Source organism: Panthera tigris, chromosome D1 (assembly GCF_018350195.1).
Source record: "Panthera tigris isolate Pti1 chromosome D1, P.tigris_Pti1_mat1.1, whole genome shotgun sequence".
Classification (NCBI taxonomy): Eukaryota; Metazoa; Chordata; class Mammalia; order Carnivora; family Felidae; genus Panthera; species Panthera tigris.
Genome location: NC_056669.1, coordinates 44,009,710 through 44,034,745, shown reverse-complemented (window position 1 = coordinate 44,034,745; position 25,036 = coordinate 44,009,710). Strand labels below are relative to the sequence as shown.

General features: G+C 36.6%; 1 protein-coding gene across 3 annotated transcripts in view; it reads right to left on the bottom strand.

Moving 5' to 3' along the window:
* Positions 1 to 25,036, bottom strand: part of GRM5 (glutamate metabotropic receptor 5) — a 507,872-nt gene that overhangs the window by 72,525 nt on the left and 410,311 nt on the right. For all 3 annotated transcript variants that reach the window (XM_042959448.1, XM_042959449.1, XM_042959450.1), the window contains exons 4-6: positions 24,654 to 24,900; positions 10,854 to 11,022; positions 5,152 to 5,278 (exon numbers count right to left, since the gene is read on the bottom strand). In XM_042959448.1, coding sequence (XP_042815382.1) covers positions 5,152 to 5,278; positions 10,854 to 11,022; positions 24,654 to 24,900 — 543 coding nt within the window. The remainder of the gene's footprint in view (positions 1 to 5,151; positions 5,279 to 10,853; positions 11,023 to 24,653; positions 24,901 to 25,036) is intronic.

Below are 25,036 nucleotides of genomic sequence, written 5' to 3'. Positions count from 1 at the left end.
AGGGAATTTTATGTTTTGGTCATGGGAATATTTTCAGCCCTTAGAACATTGCCTGGGACAGAGGAAGTGCTAGGTATATATTTGTTGAACAAAGGACTAAATGATTAAATAATGGTTTTTAAATTCCGTTAGAATAAACTTCAAAATATTTCCCATGACTTGCAAAGCCCTCCAAGGGTTGGTCTTGGCCTCGCTTGTCTGTCTTATTCCCTCCACCCCATACTCTGGGTTGTCCTCAGTTCCTGTATTCTATGTCCCAAACACTCTTCTCCTCATTTCAGTTTGGCCAATGTCCACCTTTACTTTAATTCTTGCATGTACTCTGTCCACTGGGGGAAATTTTCATCTCATCTAAGTTGCTTCCACTGATTCAGGATCTTATGGCATTCTGGTCCTCTCTGTTGTTAACACTCAACATCTTATTATTCTCTGTCGATATTTAGGATGATAATCTCTTTGAGGGCAGGGATCCCATTTATCCTTTTCACTGCTAACATAGATAAGAGTGCTAGACAGAGAATAACTACTTTGTTCTCAATGGATTAGGGACACTGTCTATGTTGTGCCCTCATCCTCCAGTTTTAAATCTAAATTTTATTTTAGTCTTCCTGGTTTTCATGCCAAATTCTCTTTCTCTGTCTTCCTAATTCCTAGTTCCTGGTTCCTGATAATTTATGATAGCTATTAAGAATATAGATAGCTTAAAATTTATTTTAATGGCTTTATTGATGGAAATATGTGCCTATAACATAATTTAATATTATATGCATACACATATATGTGTGTATATGTGTGTATGAAGAGGTAACCCATAGTCCCAGCGCTCACATACATGTTTTCTTAACAGTGAGTAACCTTCATTTCAGACATCTTTCCATGAGTATATACATATATACAAATATATGCCTGAATATATAGACATTAATGTCAGTTGTTTGCCACATCTAGTTTGTTTGTTTGTTTTTTTTCTAAATAATCATTCAGTTGTTAGTAGGCTCAAATCTCTTAACCACACTAACAGTCTTACAGGATTGTGTTGGGATTAACTAAATTAACATTTGTAAAATGTTTCAAACAGTTCTCCTTTCACACATATAGAAAGCATAATGTATGTGTTAGTTGCTATCCATTATCACCATGAGGGTACTGACCCAAAGGTGACCTGAGCTGTCATAGGCTGAAGTAGGGTAACTAAGTGGGTAGAAGAAAGACTTAAAATACTCCCTGAAGCTAGCCCCAAGCTTCTCTGTGGCAGCTTTGGAAGAGCTGAAGTCATCAGAGCAGTCTTCTGGCTAGAGAGCAGCCCCAAGTGATCTGTTACTTTGAATCAGGGTCAGTGAGATAGGGTTGCAAACAGCTATAGGCTCCTTGGGAAAATTCTGTAGATCTCAATTAAAGGTTAAACTTCACATAATATCAATGTGGAGACGTTTCTAAGTTTGGCATTTATTCCCCCTACCTTCTTCTCTTCTACCCTCACACACACAAACTCACATGTATGCATATAGCCAGAGGAAAAAAACCATTTCATTCTTCTGCTTGAAACCCTCCACTGTCCCTCCACTGATTTTTTAAAATTTTTTTTAAATCTTTATTTAACTTTTGAGAGAGAGAGAGAGAGAGAGAGAGAGAGACAGACATAGAATGAGCGGGGGAGGGGTGGAGAGAGAGGGAGACACAGAATCCAAAGCAGGCTCCAGGCTCTGAGCTGTCAGCACAGAGCCTGATGCAGGACTGGAACTCACAAACCGCAAGATCATGACCTGAGCTGAAGTCGGACACTAAACCGACTGAGCCACCCAGGAGCCCCTGTCCCTCCACTGTTTACAGGAAAAAGTCCAAACTCCTTAGTTAATAGCTATTTTCACAGGATGACCCTAATACCTGCTTTCATTTTCATTTGTTACACTCCCCATAATTTTCCTGCAGGTTGACATACATTGACTGAGTGCCTGCTCTGTGCCAGGCATTCTGTTACATGCTGGGAATGGTAATACGATTGAGATACAGTTATGTCCTTGAGAAACTAATGATTCAGTAGAAGAGGCAGATAAGGAGAAAGACCATTAAAATCCAATTTGAAAACTGATGTAAAGAGGGAAGCAGAATTTGTTTTAGAAATACAGAATAGGGGGCTTATCAGTCTAAGTACATCAAGAAAGATTTCATAGAGGTGACATCTGAACAGAATAAGGAAGGGTGAGTAGGAGTTACTCAAGTAAAGGAGGAGGAGTAAGTACCTTCCAGGCAGAGAAGATAACACATGTATGGGCATGGAAGAATAAAATGGCATTGTATGTAGACAAGTATTTAAACAGCCCTTGATACTAGAAGGCAAAATCATAAAGATTTGTAAAGTGGTACTGATTGAAACTAGAAAGATTATAAGAGGGTGGGGAAGAGAGGGAATTCTGAATGCCATGTTGAAAAACTTGGAATATATCCTGTAGAGATATGAAAACACTGGTAAGTGTTGAGCAATGAAGTAAATGGGACAAATCTGTACTTTGGATACATTATCCAGCAGCAAGATGAAAAGTAGACTTAGAGGCATGTGGCATACATTTGGGAGTAGGGAAATAAACTGGGAAATTACTGCAAGGGTCAAGTGTGAAATCTGAGAACCTAATCAAGGGAAGAGTTGTACAAATGGAGAAGAAAGGAGGGAATAAGAATATTTAGCAACTCAAATAGCTGGGCTTGACCAGTGACTGGATATGCGTGGCCTGGCATAGAGAAGAGTCTAGGGTGGCTCCCTTGGTTTTGCTCACCATCTAGGAGAATGGTGGTGCCATTAAAAGCCTTGATCTGGCACACTCTAATATGATCTTCTTCACTTTTTAAAATGTGAGCTGAAAATTATGCCTCATAATTTTCTGGAATTCTCCCATCTTAAGTATGCCCTCCTTCATTTTTCCATAATACTTTATTCATTCCTTATCTATCTGCAGCAGTTAGTATACTGTGTTGTTACTATTTACATATTTTTCTTCCACTAGATTATAAGTTTACTGAAAACTTAGATTGCATTTTGAATTTTAGTTCCTACTACATTTTCTGGCTCAAACTAAGGAGTTTGTTAAATTAATTCAGACTTCATTTGTTAAATTAATTAAGTCATACTTGAAAATCTCAAATTTTATGTCAAACTGATCTTGTCTTAAACCAAACTACTGGTCTTTATCAAAGAATGCATTTATTTCTTCAGTTTTCAAAGCAGAAAATTTGGTTCCCTTACTTAGTATCTCGTTTAGTCCAAGACACCAAGAACTCTTGCCTGCAATGGCAACATGCTGTAACCACCCAACCTGTGTCCCTTCTCCTGCTTTCCATCCCCCTCCAAATCATTCTCCTGCACAGCTACTAGAATTATGTTTTTGAAAATATACATTCAATCATCTTGGGCTTTCTTCTTCTGCTATACTCCATGCAATGGTTTCTCATTATACTTTATATCAAACATTCAAATCCTGAACATGTGCTATGAGGTTATACATGATCTAGTTCCTGCTACCTTTCTGATTTTCCGATTTGTTTCCACATAGGCAGACCTTAGGTGTGCTTTTCCCTTGGAAATGCCTTTCTCACCATTCTTGGCTAGCTATTTCTATTTGTTACTCAGGCCTCAACTAATGTCCATTTCTTCAAAGAGAACTTTTATAACTACAAATTTAAATTGTATCTTCCCTAATATTTTCATTTTTATTTTAGTTCTTTTACTTTATATTAAACACAATTTGTGTGTGTGTGTGTGTGTGTGTGTGTGTGTGCTGTAGCTCATCCATTCAACTACGTTTGGCTTTATGTTTAGCACTGAGTTGGCTCTAGGGACACCAGGATGTATGAGTTATCAGAAAGTTCAATGTCTAATGGTGAAAACAGGACTCAAGTGCTATTAGAAGGCACTTGGATGTTATATTAAATCAGATTTTTTTTTTTTTTTTACTTTTTAAGAAAAGAGAAGTCTTCTGTATAAATACCAATCATTGACAATCACTGAAACAAAGCCTTAATGTAAGCTGGTCTCAAAAGGCCCAGGATCATAGGATTTTTAGAACCAGGCTTTTGGAATTGCTAATATAACTATCATGGCTAATCTCTCATCCTGTGAGGGATGGAGTCTAACAGTGATGATTTTATAATCTTCTGGCCTCTAGGAGTTTGATACTAAATCTGTGTTAATTGTCGAATCACTAGATGATCTGACATCCCACATAGTGGGCCCTCTGCCTAGACTGTTTGTCTCTTAATTTCCTTGAAGACCTACTCCTATAGGTCCTTTCCTCATATTCCATGTCCACAAATCTGTGCCCTTTAATAATATTGTAATCATATTTTTACCTTTTGCTTCCCATATTAACTTCTTTAAGATAGAGTTTGCATCATTATTTCTATATCTTTATTTCAATGGTGGGAAAACATGCATGTAATAAATTTTTATTGCATAATTGGAAGGAAGGATGAAAGGTATTATATTTTGTTTTTACATTGGAAAAATTAGGAATAGCCATGAACTATAATCTTGAGAACACAATGACATATTCCTTAACATTTTTGGAGGAAAAAAACCCAAACCCAAACAACACAAAAGTCAAACAAAGAAAGCAAACAAGCAACAATAACAAAAACAAAAAAACAAGTAGAGATAAGTTTTACCCTGTGCTAACATTATTTTAAAACTCATTTGTTGGAGCTTCCTGGTTTAGAAGGAAAATTACTAAGAGTAGCAAAGTTTGAGACCAACTTCCACCCAACTCTGTGCTTTTTTTCTCTTGGATATGTCATATGTTTTAGTCTTTTATTGGCTAACAGCTCTCCCTCTCCACTTCAAATACATGGTTAACTGGGACCCTGCTTAGGACCTTCTGAGACTCTTCTGAGGATGGGCTGAAAATGTCCAGTAGAAAACCTAGGAATTCTGATCTACTTTGGGGGTGTGAGCAGGAATATTGACCAATCTCTCCCTGAGATATAAAGATTTTTGAGATTAGCCCATGCATTGGGAAGGCTTCTGTCCCTAAGGGAATTCTTTGTCATGTGAACAATACCACCAAGATGAGAAATACTTGAGATGTGACCTCCTCCATGTGTATATCCTTTTTCAGTTAATTTTTGAAGCATGTATCCATGCTGACATTGTGATATGTATACCTGTAAGGTCATCAGTGGGCCACGACCCCAGCTGGCACGCCTTGCAGGTGTATTCATCAAAGACATATTCATTCTCTTTACAGGGTGTACAGGTCCAACAACAGCTGACTTCTCCCTTCCGGATCACCTAAGGTAAATATTTAAAGTTTTGATTATTTTTTTGTATAGATGAAAATCCAGCAATCTGTTATTCAAATATGCTGCTTTGCAAAGCAGAAATGGCTTTAACATAAATTATTTCAAATGTTATCAAATAAGTAGTGTGTTTATTAATATTCTCATTTTATAATCACAGAAACTGAAGCTGAGTTTAAGCAATTAGTCCCACATCATAAAATTGGTTGGTGACAGGGTTTAGAATTAAATTAAATACAAGTCTTTGAACTGAGAACAAACTGAGGGTTGAGGGGGGGTGGGAGGGAAGGGAGGGTGGGTGATGGGTATTGAGGAGGGCACCTTTTGGGATGAGCACTGGGTGTTGTATGGAAACCAACTTGACAATAAACTTCATATATTGAAAAAAATAAATACAAGTCTTTGGGTACTTAGCTTTAGATATCTATATTTAATGAAACGTCTGTGTTTGTACTTATATATAAATACACACTCATTTACACTTGTATGTATATAACTGAATTTTCCCCAGAGTCTTCTGTTTTCCCTCAAATTAAAAACTTTTGCTCTCTAAATTTATCTTGGCTCCTTCCATCAGTTGAATAATTGTTAGCAAAAAACATTGTATACCTGCTAAAGTTCAAAAGTCTACTTGTATGATAAAAAACTCCTTAGGAATTCCTATTGAATTAAGAGACTCAACATGTATTTTTTTCTGGAGTTCATCTCTTGGTCTCTATTTCTAATGAAAATCTGGTTCAATAATTCACAGCCCATTCCTTCCTATTCTAGTAGCTTTGATTTGCTTGGGATGATGGTGGATAAGGTCATTGAGACTATTATATACCTCTTCATCTGTTTGATTTTTTTAAGGCAATGGAAAATAATTGAAATAATTTAACAGTTGAAGGAGTCCCAGATGTTATTCTTTAGAAATGGATGTCTTTTATTTTTTTTCCACCACTGGTGCATGAATAGCCTCTGTGGAATAGAGACAGCATTCATTAAACATTCTTATAAATAATTAAAACTGTGATTAATAACCAGCAATAACCAGACACAGCAATGATTACACTGCATATTCCTTGTCCTCCATGCTGATTCTATTAATGACCTTCAATAGTAACAGTGTCTAGATATCTGTAGCCATATACAATTGTAAGCTGGCACCTCTTATGTATTTCCTATACCTTTTGCCGACTCTTGACACTGCCACCACACAAGTAGAGAATGACAGAAGGGTCTGAATGGTCCCTTCCTTAAAATAAACAGATAAGTAAGACAGCGTTGCTAATTAGACCTGCTTAATCTACCTAAAGTAGTCTTCATTATAATACTGACTAATGGCTATTTTCTGCATGCCATATACTGTTATCTCACTAAAACATTAGAGTAGCTCTGTAATAAGATGGTTGGTTTTATTTTATTCTTTTTTTTTAAGGGGAGAAAACTGAAGTGTGGTGAGCTTAGATAACACATATGGGTAAATGAAGGATCAAACAATGCCTGTTGGACTTCAAGACTCATGTTCATAAATGTTGTGCCTTACTGGTCTATATAGAGTTCAGGGGGTGGGAAGATGGGTTAAATAGGTGATAGGGATTAAGGAGTACACTTGTGGGTGATGTGCACCTGGAGAGGTATGGAATTGTTGAATCACTATGTTGCATACCTGAAACTAATATGCTCACTAACTGCAATTAAAATAAAAACGTAAAAACAATAGAGTTCATGATATTTTGAAAGATGCAGTGCAAGAGTCCTGGACTTGAGAATCAAGAGGCACCAGAGTTCTGGTCTTACTTATAGCCAGTAAATAGTTGTGTAGCTTTGAACAGTTCCACAGCTGATTGACTGACTTCTTCAAACGAAGACCAGTGCTTTACATGTAATATCTAGCTTTATAGGTTTTCCTGATGATTAATAGCACAGTGATTTGTAAACTGTAGGACGCTCTAACGATGTTAACTGTTTTATTAGTAATATGCATATGAATATTTATATAGAGAAAAAATGTCATTTTAAGGTAATTTCAACCACACTTGGTAAAACTATTGTTGGACAATTATTATATTTTGTAATGCAAACAAGCACATGTGAAATACTGAAGGATTCTCTTTCTTAGGAGGGCATGGCAAACAAAGCAGCTGCATTTTTTTTTCCTTCTAGAAATATACTCAGTTCCTGTGCAGTTCATGTTTGCATTGGTTTGTAAATTTCAATTTTTTTTTTTACCAAAATAAAATCATTTCCTGTTCCAAGAATAATTCCAATATTATAGTCTTTTTTTTTTTTTTTTTTACATCAGTGGTGACAACTTGATATTTCTTCTATTTAGAATTGATTTTACTTTTTTTTTTCACATATTATATATGTTCTGTTTCACATTCATGAAAAGGTAGTGACAATTCTGTAACATCATGACTCCCATTCTTTTTGAAGATCCTGGAAGTAGTGGTGCTTTCTTTGTGAATAACAATATGTAATATATTTGAACCTTTGCTAGACCAAGTGTACTTGCATGGACGCTAAATTAACAAATCTGAAAGATGGCATGAGATGTTGACATCTTTAATAGAATTGCTCAATGACAACATTAAGCCATATTAAGAAAATATTGTCACTTGTATATTTAATACAGTGAAAATAATATATGATTAGGAAAATAAAATTTGGGATTAACAAAAGACTAAACATTAAAAAATAACTAGTATTAAAAATATGATAACAGGGAGTCAAATTCTTCCATTGTGTAAGTTATTCCCAGTAGAATGGGGTAGAAAAGTACATATAAAAAAATCTCGCAAATCAGCTATTCAGCATTTTGAAGTTACAGGTTCAAACTGTATTGCTGTGAAAGGTCAAAACAATGTCCATGTGGTAATTTATCCAGGCTAATCTTTCTACAGGAGGAAATGGAAATTATGAACAATCAATATTCTGAGTGAGTCTAAAAATAATTTCACGTACAGAATCTAATTGCAAGATGACTGGGCAAGATGCAGCCTGTCACTGAATATTAAAGGTTAGGAAACTTTTTCTGCAAAGTAAATATTTTGTCTTTGTGGGCCATACAGTCTCTATTTCAACTCAACTGATAAATTCCATTTATTGTAGCACAAAAGCAGGCATAGACAACACATAAACAGATGAGCATGGTGTACTTCAATAAAACTTTATTTACAAAAACAAGCAATAGGCTGGATTTGGCACATGGGTTATGGTTTATTAACCCGTGTTGTATACCATAACAAAACATACAGAAATATTTAGATACCCCATAAGCTATTGTGCCATTTAGCTGATAATATGAATGTCTATTTATCTTTATTTACCTTGTCTTTCTTCCTGCTGGTCTTATGCTTACCAAATCTTCAGAACTACCCCTTGAAGGTTTTACAGTTAACACTAAATTATTTCCATTTAATTTGTAATCACCAATGAATAAACACCTCAAATGTTCTAAACAGAGTAAACATGAGATTGACTGAAAAGACCAAGGCTGACTACTCCAGGTATATACACTGCCTGAAGTGTGGTAGTCTAGTACTTCAATAACTATTTGATGAATAATTTGATATCATTTTTCTTCCCCTAGGGCATTATACCTCAATAGCTAAACTTCTTTTATTTTTATTATATCTTCATTCTCTCTTTCACTGACTTTTTATTTCCTGTAAGTGTGGTCAGAACTTACTTAGCCTAAAAGTAACTTTTCAATGTCCTTAACTATCAGACATGCCCCTTAACTGCTTTTCATCACATACTTCTTCTTGCTCAGTTACCATTCTATTCTTTTAATCTACAAGCTTCTGTTTCCAGAAGGCCCAGGTGAAGGGCTAACCCTAATTTTCTTGTCTTTCCCTCAGTGCTTCTCTTCCTTGACCTCTCTTTTCCACTGACTACCACCTTGCATGACAGCTTGCTTTCTGGTTCTCTATCTTTCCCTGGCCCTGTTGTCCCTCATTCCCTACCTTTTCTTCTTCCTTTAGGCTTTTTTTTAATGTTTATTTTTGACAGAGAGAGAGAGACAGAGTACAAGCAGGAGGGGGCAGAGAGAGAGGGAGACTACAGAATCTAAAGCAGGCTCCAGGCTCCAAGCCATCTGCACAGAGCCCAATGCGGGGCTCGAAATCATGAGCCGTCAGATTATGACCTGAGCTGAAGTTGGACACTCAACTGACTGAACCACTGGAGGGACCTCCCCCCCCCCTTACCCCCTTTATGCTTTCAAAGTATATCTTCAGTGTCTGTTCTTGGTCCACATTTATTTCCTCTGTATACTTTCCGGTTCAGTGACTTACCTACTCTAACAGCTCCAACTTTAGCTCTATTCAATTCACTCTGTATCTTCAGCCTTATTTCTCATTGTTGTAGACCAATGTTTTCTATCACTGGATAGATATCTCAAAACCAATAGGCTGCCAAATTAACCCATTGCCTTTTCTCTAAAACCATTCCCATTTTTCTATGCTTGACTTTCTAGTTACTAAGACTTGAAATTGCAGTTGTCTTGGACTTCTTTTTCTTCTCCAATCTGACCTCCAGTTGGTAGCCAGGGTTGATTAAGTATACCTATATATATATAATGTTTCTCTCAAATACCTCCCCTGCTCCCTCTCCATTCTCACTGTTTCTTCTATAATGCAGGATTCTTGTTATCACTATCAGTGTCCTTACTTGTCTCTTCTTTCTCTATTCATGTTTATAACTACTCATGCATCTTTACCTACTATAGCCTAGTTATGTCAACATCTTTGTCAAAATTATCCTGACTCCTGGTTAATAAAAATTAAGTTCAATGTGCTTAGTATGCCATTCAAAACTCTCCACAAATATGGCTTCAATTTATCATTTTGACTTTCTCTTTTATAATAACCATTTAAAGCAATGAACTCTAGATTATTCACTATTATTCCAGAACATTCTTCAATCGACCACTTCTGTATCTTTCCTATTACTGTTCCCTCTATGTAAGTGATCATTTTCCCACATCTCGCTCTGAAATCATATCCATTCTTCATGGTCCAATGTCTAACATTTTACTCAGAAGTAATCTCTCCCATTCTTTTATGTGAACTTATATAGCTCTGTTTTTTTTTTCTTTCTTAATGAAATCATCACATTTTATATGATGTTGCTTATCTGTGCCTTGTGGTACTTTTCCTCAGCTAGACTATAATTCTTCTGGCAGTAAATGTGTGTTACTTATTTTTGCCCCACTGATATAAACTATTGCATTTGTAATAGTTTGACAAATATTTGTTAAGTTAATTAGGAATTAATGTGTTTTCCAACTGTTAACTATCTATCCCCAGGAGCATGTCCTTAAAAGGCTTACATGAGTACAAAGAGTGTGGATAAACATGACTCAACTGTCAATTGGTTCAATCAGTCCAATTACTAAGACAACTATAGGTCATACTATCAAAAGGAATTAATGACAGAAAAGTAAAAAAAAATTTTTTGACATTAGAAGCTTATAATGTAAAAGGTAAGACAAGTATCTAAAAGTTTCAGAAATAGCCAATGACAGTGAATACTTTTGAATTTACAAAAAAATTTAAAAAACATGGACTTTATTTTACCTTTATCTGGCCTTTCTCACATGGTTCACTGCAAACGGATCTGATGATGTTGTTTTTCTTGGACCATACTTCATCATCATCCATTTTTAATTCTCCATTATCCCAGCTTCCAACATTGATATAATCAAAATAATCTTTTCCCATTTCCTTGAAATTCATTATTTCATACCTTAGGAACAAGAACATAATGATTATTCAGCTAAGAATATAAGTATTCAGCTATGAAAAAGCAATAGATTTCATTTCCCAAAAATGTATCTACTATCATATTAGTGACACTGGAATTTTCCATGACAGTATACTTAAAATAACAAAAAAAGCCTGTCTGCTTCACTTTCCTTTAAGAGACTGTTTTTTTGTTTTTTTTTTTTTTTTTTTTTTTTTACCATCAAGCTTATACATGAAATAGAAGATAATCCCATGTGAGAAGGTGACTTGACCTCAGCAGGATGAAAAACAGTTTTGAAATAACTTCAAGAAGTTTAAACAAGTACTACTGTTAGACTTCTAAAAAATATAGAAAGGTTTTTATCTCCATTCAAATAAAATGACAAAATTTTCCTTTACTAGCCAAGTAACAAATTTGGTAAATGTTTAATCTTGTCTTCAGCTGTAGGGAATGTGGGGATAATCTGGATAGGGACTGATTTTACCTTTATTATTTTACACTTTATCAGTGGCTAAATTGTTGTCTAAAGAGACTATCAGGAGTGGTATTTAAAATAAATCTGAAAAGAATTTATGAGATGGGAAGATGGTGGCAGAGTAGGAGGATCTTAGGCTCGTCTCATCCCACAAATACAACTACATTAACTATCAAATCATCCTAAATACCCCAGGGATTAACCTGAAGACTGGCAGAAAAAACTCCACAAATAAGATAGAGAAGAGGCCACATTGAAGAAGGTAGGAGGTGTGGAGATGCAGTCTGGGATAGAAATGGATCATAGCTGCTGTGGTGTGGTGGGAGGAGTCGCTGTTGTGGAGATGCGACAGACAGACTAACACATAGGGGAGTGCACAGGGAAAATGAAACCCCATAACAATTGGCTTGGAAAGTGAGAGGGGCTGAATTTCATGAGTTTTTGCAACCAGTGGGGCTTAAAGCCTGGGGTTCTAAAGGTCAGCAGACTTGGCTCCAGAAGGATAGAGGGGGCTACTCTTGGAGAGAAGGCAGGCAAACAACTCATGGACATGTAGCATGGAAACAGTGAGCTGAAGAGCGCCTGGGGCACACAGTGGAGAGGTATCTGCTCACTTTGGAGTGTGTCCCAGAGAGGCAACATTCACAGAGAGTCTCTTCCAGGAACAAAGGAACTGGCAGACACCCTTCCCCCATACCACCCCTCAGCATAAACACAGAGCCACCTGTGGTAAGCAGCCCAACACTGACACTCACTACCTAACTTGCTTACACCAAGTCATTCCCCTGCAATCCAGTGGAACTGCCCTTCCCAGTCACCCTTGCCTAAATCCCAGCTTGGTGGTCCCCCTCCCCAAGAAGACTGGCCCAAACCCCTGCTGACACCCCATCTCCTGACCCAGGAGTTTTGTGGGGCCTTGGTTCTGGAGGTAGTGGCAAAAGGTCTCATTTCACAAGCAGACCAGACCATACTTACTCAAAATGCACCACATTCAGGCTGGAAACCAAACACTGCCCACAACAGACAAAGATAACCTCTATAGATGATTGGCCTAAAGGATAAAGCATCCAGGGCACAATAGCAGAGCACTGGCAGCATACACTGGAGATACTCCCTGAAGTGCCAGTCCCTGAGGAACAGGGGCCACTATATTGTAGGGCACCACAAGACCTTTTCTTCATAAGGCTATTACCCTCAAGAACAAGAGAAGTAGCTGAATTTCCTAACACAGAGAAGCAGGCACACAGACTTTGACAAAATGAGAAGACAGAGGATACAGGACAAAGTCATGGCCATAGATCTGAGTGAAACAGATAAAAATAACATGCCTGGTACAGAATTTAAAGTAATAAAGATATTCACTGGACTTCAAAAAAAGAGTGGAAGACATGAATGAGACCCTTAACACAGAGATGAGGAATAGCATAGCAGAGATAAAAGGTTCAATAAACTAAAAGAGAGACACATTGATAGAGTGAATAGCAGACTGGGAGAAGCAGAGAAATGAATTAATGACCTAGAAGACAGAGTAATGGAAAGTGATCAAGCTGAACAAAAGAGAGAATGAAGATTTATGCAAAATGAGAATATACTTAGGGAAATCAGTGACTCCATCAAATGTAATAACACTCATATTATAGGGATCCCAGAAGAAAAGAGAGAAAAGGGGCCAGAAAATTTATTTGAAGAAATAATAGATGAAAACTTTCTAACCTGGGGAAGGAAACATCCAGATCCAGGAGGCACAGAGATCTCCCAACAAAATCAACAAAAGCAGGTACACAACAACCACAAAACAAATAATAAAATGACAACAAATACATATCTCTTAATAATTAAATGTAAATTGATTATGCACTCCAATCGAAAGGCATAGGGTGACAGAATGGATAAAAAAACAAGACCTGTCTGTATGCTGCCTGAAAGAGATTCTTTTTAGACTTAAAAACACCAAATTGAAAGTGAAGGGATGAAGAAACATTTATCATGCAAGTAGGTGTCAAAAGAAAACCAGGATAGCTAATACTTATATTGGACAAAATAATACTTAAAAAAAAAAGACTGTAAAAAAAGACAAAGAAGGGGACATATAATAATGAAGGGGAGAATCCAACAAAAAGATATAACAAGTGTAAATATTTATGCACTCAACAAAAAGCACCCAAATACATAAAACAGTTAATAACAAACATAAGCAACTAATCTATGATAATACAATAATAGTAGGGGACTTTAACACCCCACTTACATCAATAGATCATCTAAACAGAAAACCAACAAGGAAACAATGGCTTTGAATGATACACCGTACTAGATGGATTTACCAGAGATATTCAGAACATTCCATCCTAAAAAAGCAGAACACACATTCTTTTTAAATCCTCTCAGAATATTCTTGAGAATAGATAACATATTAGGTCACAAAACAAGCCTCAACAAATTCAAGAAAATCAAACTCATATCATGCCTAGTTTCTGACCACAACACTATGAAATTAGAAGTCAATCATAGGAACAAGTATGGAAAATTCACAAAAACATGGAGGTTAAATGAGATGCTACTAAACAATGAGTGGGCCAACCAGGAAATTAAAGAAGGAAATAAAAAGGTACATGGAAACAAATGAAAATGAAAACACAACATTCTAAAACCTTTTGGATATAGCAGAAGCAGTTTTAAGAGGGAAGTTTATAGCAACATAGACCTACCTCAAGAAGGAAAAAGAATCTCAAATAAACATTCTTACACTGAAAGAGCTAAAAACAGAACAACAAACAAAATCTTAAACCAGCAGAAGGAAGGGAATAATAGAGATGAGAGCAGAATAAATGATGTAGAAACTAAAACTCAAAAGAACACGTCAATGAAACCTTGGCCTGGTTCTTTGAAAAAAAAATCAATGAAATCGATAAAACTTTAACCGAACTTGTCAAGAAAAAAAGGGAAAGGACTCAAACAAAATCACAAGGGAGAGAGGAGGAATAACAACCACTATAGAAATAAAAATAATTATAAGAGAATATTATGAAAACTAAATGCCAACAAATTGGACAACCTAGAAAATGGATAAATTCCTAGAAACATATAAACTATGAAAACTGAAACAGGAAGAAATAGAAAATTTGAACAGATCAATAACCAGCATAGAAATTGAATCAGAAATCCAAAAATTCCCAACAAAGTCCAGGAAGAGATGGCTTCACAGTGAATTCTACCAAATATTTAAAGAAGATTTAACCTATTCTTCTCAAACTATCCTGAAACATAGAAAAGGAAGGAAAACTTCCAAATTCATTCTATGAGGCCAGCACTACCTTGATACCAAAACCAGATAAAGGCACCACTAAAAAAAAGAGAACTACAGGCCAATATTTTTGATGATCATAGATGCAAAAATTCTCAACAAAACACTATCAAACCAAATTCAATAATACAGTAAAACAAACAAAACCAAAAAAAAAAAAAAAAACATCCACCATGATCAAGTGGTGAATCCACCAGGATTGCAAGGGTGGTTCAATACTGCCAAATCAATCAATGTGATATATTTCACATCAATAAGAAAAAAGACAGGAACCATAAGATCATTTCAATAGATGCAGAAAAAGCATTTGACAAAGTACAACATCCATTCATGATAAAAATCCTCAACAAGGTAGGCTTAGAGGGAACATACCTCAATATAATAAAGGCCATATATGAAAAACCCATAGCTAACATCATCCTTAATGGGGAAAAACTGAGAACTTTTCCCCTAATGTCAGGAACAAGACAAGGATGTCTACTATCACCACTTAAAAAAAATTATGGGGCACCTGGGTGGCTCAGTTGGTTAAGCATCAGACTCTTGGTATCAGCTTAGATGATGGTCTTGGGGTTGTGAGATTGAGCCCCATGTAGGGCTCTGCTCTAGGCATGGAGCCTGCTTGAGATTCTTTCTCTTTCCGCCCTTCCCTCACTATCATGCATGTGCACTTTCTAAATAAACAAACAAATAAGTAAATATCATTTCTAAAAATATATTTATCTAAACAATCCCTACAGCCAACATAGGGCTCAAACTCATGACCCCAAAATCAAGAGCTGCATGCTCTACCAAATGAGCCAGCAAGGTGCCCCTTACCACTTTTATTCAACATAGTACTAGAAGTCCTAGCCACAGCAATTAGACAATAACAATAACAAAAATTCATCCATGTCAGTAAGGAAGAAGTAAAACTTTCACTATTTGCAGATGACATGATAGTTTATATAGAAAACCTGAAAGACGCCACCAGAAAGCTTCTAGAACTGATAAACAAATTTAGTAAAGTCTCAGGATACAAAGTTAATGTACAGAAATGTGTTGCATTTCTATACACCAATAATGAAGCAGCAGGAAGAGAAATTAAGAAAGCAAACCCATTATGATTGCACCCAAAATAATCACTTCTTTGGTTAGGCTTATTCCTAACCAAAGAAGTGAAAGACCTTTACTCTGAAAAGTGTAAATCACTGATGAAAGAAATTGAATATGACACAGAGAAATGCAAAGACATTCCATGCTCATGGGTTGGAAGAACAAATATTGTTAAAATGTCCATATTACCTAAAGCAATGTATACATTTAATGCAATCCCTGTCAAAATACCAACAGCATTTTTCACAGAACTGGAAGAAACTATTCTAAAATTTGTATGGAACCACAAAAGACTGTGAATAGCCAAAGCAATCTTGAAAAAGAAAGGCAAACTTGGAGGCATTACAATTCTGGATTTCAAGTTATATTACAAAGCTATAGTGATCAAAATGGTATGGTACTAGCACAAAGATAGACACATAGGTCAACAGAACAGAATAGAAAACCCAGAAATAAGCCCACAACTATATGGTTAATTAATCTTTGACAAAGAAGGAAAGAATATTCAATGGGAAAAAGACAGTCTGTTCAACAAATGGTGTTGGGAAAACTGGACAGCTACATGCAAAAGAAAGAAAGATGAACCAGAACCACTTTATTATAGAAAACACAAAAATAAATTAAAAATTTATTAAAGGCCTAAATGTAAGATCTGAAACCATAAAAATCGTAGAAGAGAACATAGTCAATAACCTCTTTGACATCAACCATAGCAACTTTTTTCTAGATATGTCTCCTGAGGCAAGGGAAACAACTCTGGGATTTAATCAAAATGAAAAGCTGCTGCACAGTGAAGAAAACCATTAACAAAACTAAAAGGCAACCTTCAGAATGGGAAGATATTTGCCAATGACATATCTGACAAAGGGTTACTATCCAAAATCTATAAAGAACTTATAAAACTCAACACCCCCCAAAATAAATAATCCAATTAAAAATGGGCAGAAGACATGAACAGACATTTCTCCAAAAAAGACATGCAGATGGCCAACAGGCACATGAAAAGATGTTCATCATCACTTACTATCAAGGAAGTGTAAGTCAAAACTACAAAGACATATCACTTCATACCTGTCAAAGTAGCTAAAATCAACACAAGAAACAACAGGTATTGGTGAAGATGTGGAGAAAAGGGAACCCTCTTGCACTGTTGGTGGGAATGCAAACTGGTGTAGCTGCTGTGTAAAAGAGTATGGAGGTCCCTCAAATGTTTAAAAATAGAGCTACCCTACAATCCAGTAATCACACTACTGAGTATTTGCGCAAAGAATACAAAAACACCAATTCAAAGGGATACATGCACCCCTACGTTTATAGCATTGTTACTTACAACAGCTAAGATATGGAAGCAGCCCATGTGTCAATCATTTGATGAATGGACAAATAAGATAATTTCTTATTAAATAATAAGAAGAATAATAATAATTCCATTCATCAAATAATACTATATATAATACTAATACATTAACTATATATGTATATATAATGGAATATTACTCAGCCATCAAAAGAATGAAATCTTGCCATTTGCAATGAGCTAAAGAGTATAATGATATGCAAAATATGACAGAGAAAGACAAATACCACATGATTTCACTCATATGTGGAATTTGAGAAACAAACAAAAAAAAACCACCGAAGAGGAAAATAAAGGGAGAGAGGGAAAGATAAATCAAGAAACAGACTCTCAGTTGTAGAGAACTGATGGTAACCAGGGGGGAAGTGGATGGGAGGATGGGTCCTTGATCCTTGTTGGGGATCAAGGAGTGCACTTGGGATGAGCACTGGGTGATGTATGAAATTGTTGAATCATTATATTGTACATCTGAAAATAATATAACACTGTATGTTAACTAACTGGAATTAAAATAAAAAACAAAATAAAATAAGTGTGAAAATATCTTCTAAAGCACTGTAAAAATGCTAGAAGATAGGAGTACCTTGTGAGTTCTCAGCCTTTATTAGCTATTGTTCTCATTTTGAGTATGGGGATAGAGATGTAAAGAGGCAAAATTAATGTGATTATTTACAAGGTTTTTCTTGTATGTAAGAACATTTCCAGAGAAGCATTTTTGAAATAATTTTCTAGTGTCAGGACAGTGGATAAACAATACCATCACTTTATTGGCTCATGTAGATGTAAATGGTGGGTATGTCTTAGGTATACAGTGTCTTCACATAGTACCCTATGTGTTTTCCTCCTAGGACTTAAATGATTGGCAGATGGGCTCTTACACGTGATCCCTTCATCCTTTCATGCTCAGCTTATTTTAGCTATCTGCAAATTGACATGGATGGGAAACTTTCTAGCTTTTGGATTCCAGTGACAGATTGACATACTCAGACCAATGCTCTGTAAGGAAATGTTCAGAACAAATATGAAATCAGTCTGTTTGGATGTACATTGTAAAATAATACCATTCTGTTTTTACTCCCAATCACAATTCTTTTTTACTGTAGTGCCTTTTTCAGAATTTTAATTCATTCTTAAATTTTGTTCACTGTTTAGTAGCTTAAGGATTATCCTAAAGTGTTTTATCTGAAGTAAGCAACAATTTTGAGTAACTGTCGAAAGTCCACTTCTAAACCCAAAGTACCAATCTATAGAATACAAAACTGAGTCCTAAACCGTTCCACTCAGTCACATTTGTCCAGTGGCTACTAAGAATGCAGTGAGTTGAGATATTAGAAAATAGAGCACTAAGGTTAAAAAAGAAACTCCTGGAGCGCCTGGGTGGCTCAGTCGGTTTGGCGTCCGACTTCGGCTCAGGTCATGATCTCACCGTTCGTGAATTCGAGCCCCGCGTCGGGCTCTGTGCTGACAGCTCAGAGCCTGGAGCCTGCTTCAGATCTGTGTCTCCCTCCCTCTCTGCTCCTACCCTGCTCATGCTCTGTCTCTCTCTGTCTCAAAAATAGATAAAAACATTAAAAATTAAAAAAAAAAAGAAACTCCTATATTATGTCACTGACTACTTCAAATATATGGGCTTCTGAGACTTCAAAAGGTACTCCGTGTGAGCAAATACTCTGTGAGCCAATAACCTTTGGACATTCTAGGCTTGGAAAAATAAAGAATTATCGGTGTCAGGAAGCTTCTTTCTTTGCTGCTACTGATTTGAAGAGATATGAGGGTTTCATTGCTCACCCCATTTGAGGCATCAACCCATTCCTACCAATTCTTAGCTCTGATAAGGTCTAGTACACACTTTTCGTTTTACAGATAATGGAACCAAAGCTTGGTGAGGTTGTTGAGTGGTACCAGACTGCAGAGTATACAAGTGGCAGAGCAAACCTAAACTCAGCCTTTAGACTTCCAGTCTGCTGTTCTTTTCCATTAGAATGTGCCATAACTATTTGATAGAGCAAAGAATCAACCCTCGTTGCTTCCCTTTCACAAAAATCTGTTTTATGTAGGAGAATGGTAAACCATGAAGAGATCCAGTTTTTGAAAAATAAATATGAAAACTGCATAGAATGGAAAATGTTATATTTGACAGGGAAGTGACTTCAAGAAAAGTTAAACCTTAAATTTGGTTCAAACCTGTCAACCTGTTTTAACTATGTTAGAGAGAATGAATCCTCCCCATGCAATTATTAGCCTCCAGATTTCTGGTAATTATTTCTTATCTGTAAGACAAACACAGATATATTATCATTAGTAGTTGTAGTGATGAAAATATAACATTACTGTAAAAATCTTTGCTAGCAGTATATTAGAAAAAAATTAGGTAAAAATAATTCTCCATGAAAAAAAATTTTTTTGCCTTCACTTATCAATTGATATGAATTCTTTCAATTTTCAGAGATAGGATATAGATTTTATTCTCCATCAAAAGTGAGAGAAGAATTAATTAGCTAAGAATTGAAACACATAATAGCTTTCTGCAATTGTTTCCCATTATTTCATTCCCTCTCTTTCTCCCTGTCTTGCTCTCTTGCTGTCTTTCACTGAGCCTCTTGGTTTCTACATCTCTGTGCTCCTGAAACCTCTTTCTCATCACTGTGTGTGATGGGTGTGATCTGTCTTCTGCAATATCTCTCTTCTTTCTCCTTTCTCTCTGCCTTCCCTCATCTCTCTTCCTTAACTGACCACAATTTACAGTTGAAATATACTGACATTTTTATTTTTATTTTTAAATATTTTTTGAGAGAGAGAGAGAGAGAGAGAGAGAACACACGTACACAAGCAGGCAAGCAGGTAAGGGGCAGAGAGAGGGAGACACAGAATCCAAAGCAGACTCCAGGCTCCGAACTATCAGCACAGAGCCCGACATCATGACCTGAGCTGAAGTCAGATGCTTAACCGACTGAGCCACCAGGCGCCCCACTAACATTTTAAAAAATGAATTTTATATAGCATTCAAAAACAAAATAAAACATGAAATGTGTTCTAACCAAAAAGAAAAAAAAAAGTCCTATCAAAGCCCTAAGTAGAAACTAGAGGCAGGCAGGGTTCAGTTTAACAGAAATAAAGAACTTTCTAAGCAGTTATAAGTCCCTGAAAATTGGAGCAGTCTTCCTTCCTCAGAAGATAGTGAGGTATTGTTTACCCAAGAGGCTGAAGCAAGGTTGTCAGGGGAACTGCAACATTGTAAGGGGAACTGACTGTACAGGATATTAGATGTCTATAGCTCCTCAGATCAGCTCAGTATATAATTCTAAGGTGTGTGTTTTTTAAAAGTTTAATTCTTAAAAATGTGATAAATTGTCTGTTGGTTAACAAAATGGACACTCCACACACAAGTCCATGCAACAAAGTGATTATAATGATCTGTGAATTTGGGGTTGGATTATCAGAGATTAAACAGAGACCACAGGGTTGCTTTGACCAAATCCTTTAATAAATATAATGAGATCTTTTTTCAGGATATACATAAAACCATTTCACATGTAACATAAAGAAAATGGAGGGGGTGTAAATTAAGTTACATTCTTCTCATTTGAATTTAATGATTGTGCCTGGCAATTGCATATTGTCCTTGCTCTGTTACTAACTGACTGCATGGGAATGGGCATGCCTCTTCCTTTCTCTGAGACTGTTTTTTCACCCCAGAGAGAGTTAGGAAGTTGAAACAAATCATCTCTATGGACCCTCCGTGGACAGAGCCACATATTAAGAACCATTGTGCAAACCAGCTCAGTATCTTCAAATTTCTAGTGTTCTAGTCTTTTTTTTTCTTTGTCACATCTGTCCATGTGTTCTTCTTTTCTTACCTTTTGGATTAATCAAAAATTTAAAAAAAATTTTTTTTTAACGTTTTTATTTATTTTTGAGACAGAGAGAGACAGAGCATGAATGGGGGAGGGGCAGAGAGAGAAGGAGACACAGAATCGGAAGCAGGCTCCAGGCTCTGAGCCATCAGCCCAGAGCCTGACGCGGGGCTCGAACTCACAGACTGTGAGATCGTGACCTGAGCCGAAGTCGGACGCTTAACCAACTGAGCCACCCAGGCGCCCCGGATTAATCAAAAATTTTAAAGTAGTCTTCTGTTGGTTTTTTAGCTATTCCTCTTGCTAAGGGATTAAATATGCACTCTATTTATCTTATTCTACTTAAAGTTAATGTTGTGTCACTTAATGTGATAAGAAACTTGCCATTGTATAATTCTATACCCCCTTTCTTTATGCCATGTTGCCAAATACTTTACACAGCCATGCTTATAAATATCACAATATATTGTTAAAATTTTTGCTTTAGTCAGTTGTACTTAGTCTGATGTTGACTCCATGTTTCCTCTGCCCATTTATGTTCAGTCCCAGGCAGTGGCAAGTCCTCATAAACCTTAGTTCTCAATGGTCTCCATATAAGGGTGAGAAGACTTTGGCTGTAAAGGTACAGTTAATATTTCAGGCTTTGTGAGATGGTCTCTGTTGAAACTACTCAACGCTTCCAGTGTAGTGTGAAAGCAGCCATAGACATTATCTAAGTAAGTGAGGCTGACTGTATTCCAATAAAACCTGATTTACAAAAATAGACAGCAGACTCAATTTGGCCTGAAGACCACAGTTTGCTGACCTGTGATCTATACCATTGGTGGTAAGTAGTCCAGGTCTGTATTTCTTATCTATAATTCTGAAAACCTTAGAGCTCTGAAAATTATGTTATTTTATAACTCACTTGGCAACGAAACATTACCCAATCTGAACTCATCTGGTGATAGAACTTGACCTGCACTGTAATGGGGCTATTTATAGCCTATGTATCATACTTTGTGTGAATATTTGTATGTTTTGCTACATATAGCCTATGTATCACACTTTGTGTGAATATTTGTGTGTTTTGCTACAGAAATATTAATATGTTAATTAAAGCCTGCTCCACAGCATGCTCGTGGTACTATATGATTATGTTACCTTTTATAAATCTAAAAATCCTAAATTCTGTAACATACCTGGTCCCAAAGATTTCATTAAAGAATTGTGGACTAATAGTAGTCTGATTAGCTGTGAGGTTTAGAAGCAGTGGTTGAAGTGAATTCTCCAGTAGTTTGCCAGAGTGAGCTACCTGTCTCTGCTTTCTTTGTTTAGGATCTTCCTCTTGTGACTCTGGCATTTTAGGGGACTGCCTAGTCACCCCCAGGGCTCCTCTGGTTCATTTCTCAGTTTGGAATGTCTTTGATCCAACAGAGCCATAACTTTTACTCCACAGAAATAACAACAGAATGTCTCCCCATACATTTCTCAAAAAACAGTGGGTTTTAAATTTTGATCCTGGTTGATTAATTGGCAGGCTACTGTGTAATGCTAGGAATGAAGTCCAGGAGACTGAATTTGAATCTTGAGCTATCATGTATTAGACTGTATCTTTGGGGAAGTAATTTAATCTTTGTAAGCTTCACTTTGTGAGCCTGGAGTGGGAAAAGAGAATGATAACATTACCTCATAGGATTAAAATGTAGAGGACTTAGCTAAGTGTTTGGCTCAGAACACATGTTCAGTTAATATTAGTTTAGTTATTTTGTAAATAGAACTGGATTAATTGGAAAAATAAAAAGTTAGAAACCATCCTCCTGAATCTGGCTCATGCCCTCAGAGTCCAATTCAGATTTATTTATTAATGGGTTACTGTAATACCAAACCTTTATAATTTTGTAACTCTGGAATCTCTAAACAATTGTGAATTCTTGGAAATTGTTTGCAAAATTTTATGTATATTGTAATTTAGAGAACATCTATAAATTTCATTTGAGTCTTAACAGAGATTCGTGTTCTAAAAAAGGATAAGAACCAATGTCATAAGTGTACCCTATTGCAGAAAATTTGGAGGATTATGAATGAGACAGTGATGTTCTGTCTGATCCATTAAGCTTTTCCATTGGAATAGAGCTGAGACATTTCTTCACTATCTGCTTTGTGGAACTGGCTTGGGTACATGCCTTGAAAATTCTGAATATTGGAGCTGTAGTCATCAAAGTTGAGGAACAAGTCCTAAGCTGATGTTGGTGCGATTGGTATGCTCATAAGAATAGTAAATACATGTGCAGATATCAGGGACTAGCCCTTGACCTGAGGCTACAGACTGAGCTCATTGGTTGACCTGCCCTATGAAGCCTTACAACAAACGTGAAGTTTTCTTTGGCCCTAATAGAATGCTTGTATTCCCTACTCCCCATGGATATACTGAATAGCCAAAAAGAAGAAAACTATATATGAAAAGTCAGCTTTTCTTGGCAAAGCGCCTGCTTGGAACAATATTCTTCAAGCCTCTAGAATGGAGAAAATATATAGCTTGGCTCTTGGCTGCATGATTTGGAACTAACTGTCACTTCGAAGCTCAGCTTATGAGATGGTAACAGCTGCAGTCAGGGACAAGCTCCAGCTCACCTCAGTAATGTGGAAACAAGCTAGAACCAAGGTGGCTGTTACATGTGTGGGCACATGGGGTGTGAGTCATGGAGTCATGAAACCTTCTCTTGGCAGGATCAGCTGCAGAGTGTAAAGACACCATGTCAAGCATAAACTGTTGCTGGAAGAATACTTGGGATTTTACAGTGGGAGACCAGAGGACCCTGACTGTGCCAATGTAAGGCAGAGTGAAGACCTCGCCCTGCTACAACTCTGAATATCATTTTAACAACATTATCCCTCATGGATTAAAAGTCTCATGTGTACAGTCACTTAAGGATTTTGAGTCTGAGATAGATGTGAATAGTGGTAAGTTCTAGGTACCTAATGACTTCTCTGGAGGCTGACCTATAATTAACAGTAAGTTCATATTTCTCAGGCTCCTCTATAAATAATGAAAGGTAGAATTTCAGAGGAAAAGGCAATTTAGTCCTCGAGAAAGGAGAAAGTCCTCCAGCTACAGGATAATAAAATAAAATGACTTATAACTTACTATAGGTACAGCAAACAATGTAACAGCGCCTCAGCCCCATTTCTGAATTACCACAAATGGAACCATTCATGTTTCAGAAGAGTTCTATGACCCCAAAAGAGAGCAGAATACAGAGAATAACAGAAAACACGTACAGAGAAACCACAGGGCTGGCTTTTGATTTGCTACAATAACATGAGGCTCCTGTCTCTAAGTGCAGGTCTCTGAAATATGGTTCCAAGAGTCTGTTGTCAGCATCAGTAATGTACCTGGCTACAGAAAATGGGGCTTCCCCTCTCTATCTTTCATCACTTTCTGGTGTCAGAACTGGCCAAATATGACCAGTAAGCTGAGATAACTACAAAAGACAGAAACAGACACCTTAGGATCAAGAGATGATTGTTCAGGTGCTATTGTCTAGAAGAGAATCAGAACAGTACCTTCCTGGAGAGTCTCCATTCTCATCAAATAGGATCATATCTCCAGAAACCCCAGTAAAATTGGTTTTCATCAGGGAGTCCAAAAGTTTCCGTCCATCAATTGGCTTCATTGCATCACAGAGGCCTGCATAGCCTGGACAGAGGGACATCTGCATGTTGTGGAGCCCATAGGCCATGGAATAGATAGCATTGATCACAAATCCCATTTTGGAATCTTGAACATGATGTGTTCTCAGAGTCAGAGAACCTGTTGAGAAACAAATTATGGATTAACTATGAGATTTAATTCTGCTATAGCTATATCCATGGATTCTGAATAACTTGAGCATTCACTGAGCAATTTATCAGAGTTAGAACCAGAGTAAATACAAAGACAGAGGTCC